The sequence below is a fragment of the Oncorhynchus clarkii genome, unplaced genomic scaffold (assembly GCF_045791955.1).
Source record: "Oncorhynchus clarkii lewisi isolate Uvic-CL-2024 unplaced genomic scaffold, UVic_Ocla_1.0 unplaced_contig_1733_pilon_pilon, whole genome shotgun sequence".
NCBI lineage: Eukaryota > Metazoa > Chordata > Actinopteri > Salmoniformes > Salmonidae > Oncorhynchus > Oncorhynchus clarkii.
The window spans coordinates 42501-43554 of NW_027258750.1; the positions used below are offsets into that span (position 1 = coordinate 42501).

General features: G+C 45.7%; 1 protein-coding gene across 1 annotated transcript in view; it reads right to left on the reverse strand.

Annotated features, from left to right (window-relative positions):
- The window catches only part of LOC139398492 (claudin-11-like), a 4511-nt gene extending 3891 nt beyond the window's left edge, over positions 1 to 620 (reverse strand). Inside the window, exon 1 of the mRNA XM_071144440.1 lies at positions 1 to 620. This exon is cut by the window's left edge and continues 36 nt beyond it. Within this exon, the coding sequence (XP_071000541.1) occupies positions 1 to 190 (190 nt within the window). The 5' untranslated portion in view covers positions 191 to 620.
- Between the last annotated feature and the right edge of the window lie 434 nt (positions 621 to 1054).

Genomic DNA, 1054 nt, shown 5'->3' on the forward strand with positions numbered 1-1054 from the left:
GATAGAGGGCTGTTGAAATGACACATTCAGCCCACAGGCCCTTGGCTCCTAACTCGTCCATCTTCTTGCAGGTGTTCATGCCGTATTTACATGTCACTACCCAGTCGTTGGTGGCCGTGGCGATAAGGATCCCGACCCAGCCGATACAACTCATCACAAAACCGCTGAGCTGGAGACAGCTGTTTGCCATGGCAATGAGAGGTAGGGTAGTCCTAGGGTAGAATAGTCTCCAAAAACTGTTTAGAAAAACCTAAAATGGTCCAGGCAGTCAGAGTGACTCAAGACGGTGAATTGGACAGTCCACAGCCCAAATAGTCCAAAAACAACTGATGATACTTTAAAGATACGTTGAAGCTTGTGTGAAAGTAGCCTCGCTTGCCAGGCTCACAACGCCTGTGGGACTATTGTGAAAGGAATTGTAATGATTTCAAAATAGTCCCGTGTTGTACAAATCCTGGTGAAAACTGTTAAACAGAAGAAAATGATAGCCAAATGCTGTGTGAAGTTAGTGTGAGTTTTCGATTAGAATATTCCTCAAGAAGTAATCCTAGAACTGTGTGTTGTCTCTCCTGGGTCTGTTGTGTAGTCCTGTCAGTTTGGAGAGTCTCCACTTCTAAAGAGAAGCTTCAGCACTTTTCCATTAGTTTTATAGTAGAGAAAGGTCTGAAAAAAACTACCTGGAAACTTCTAACCAATCGGAGGGATGGAGAGAAATATAAAAAAATCTCTCTCTCTCTCTCTCTCTCTCTCTCTCTCTCTCTCTCTCTCTCTCTCTCTCTCTCTCTCTCTCTCTCTCTCTCTCTCTCTCAAAATTATTTGTAAGGTGTTACTGCCCTCTCCTGGCAATTGAAAATCACATCAGTTCCAGGTATGTCCACCGGGGGGCGACCTGGTGCTGCCTCTGGTACTTCAGGCTACCTTTATAGGCTCCTGCTCAGGAGTCATCCCCCCGGGGAGTTAGGGAGACAGAGACAGGAAGAGGGAGAAGAAGGAGAGAGAGTGGCAGGAAGAAGGAGGAGAAGAGAGAGGAAGATAGAGAATGATGATGTAGTAG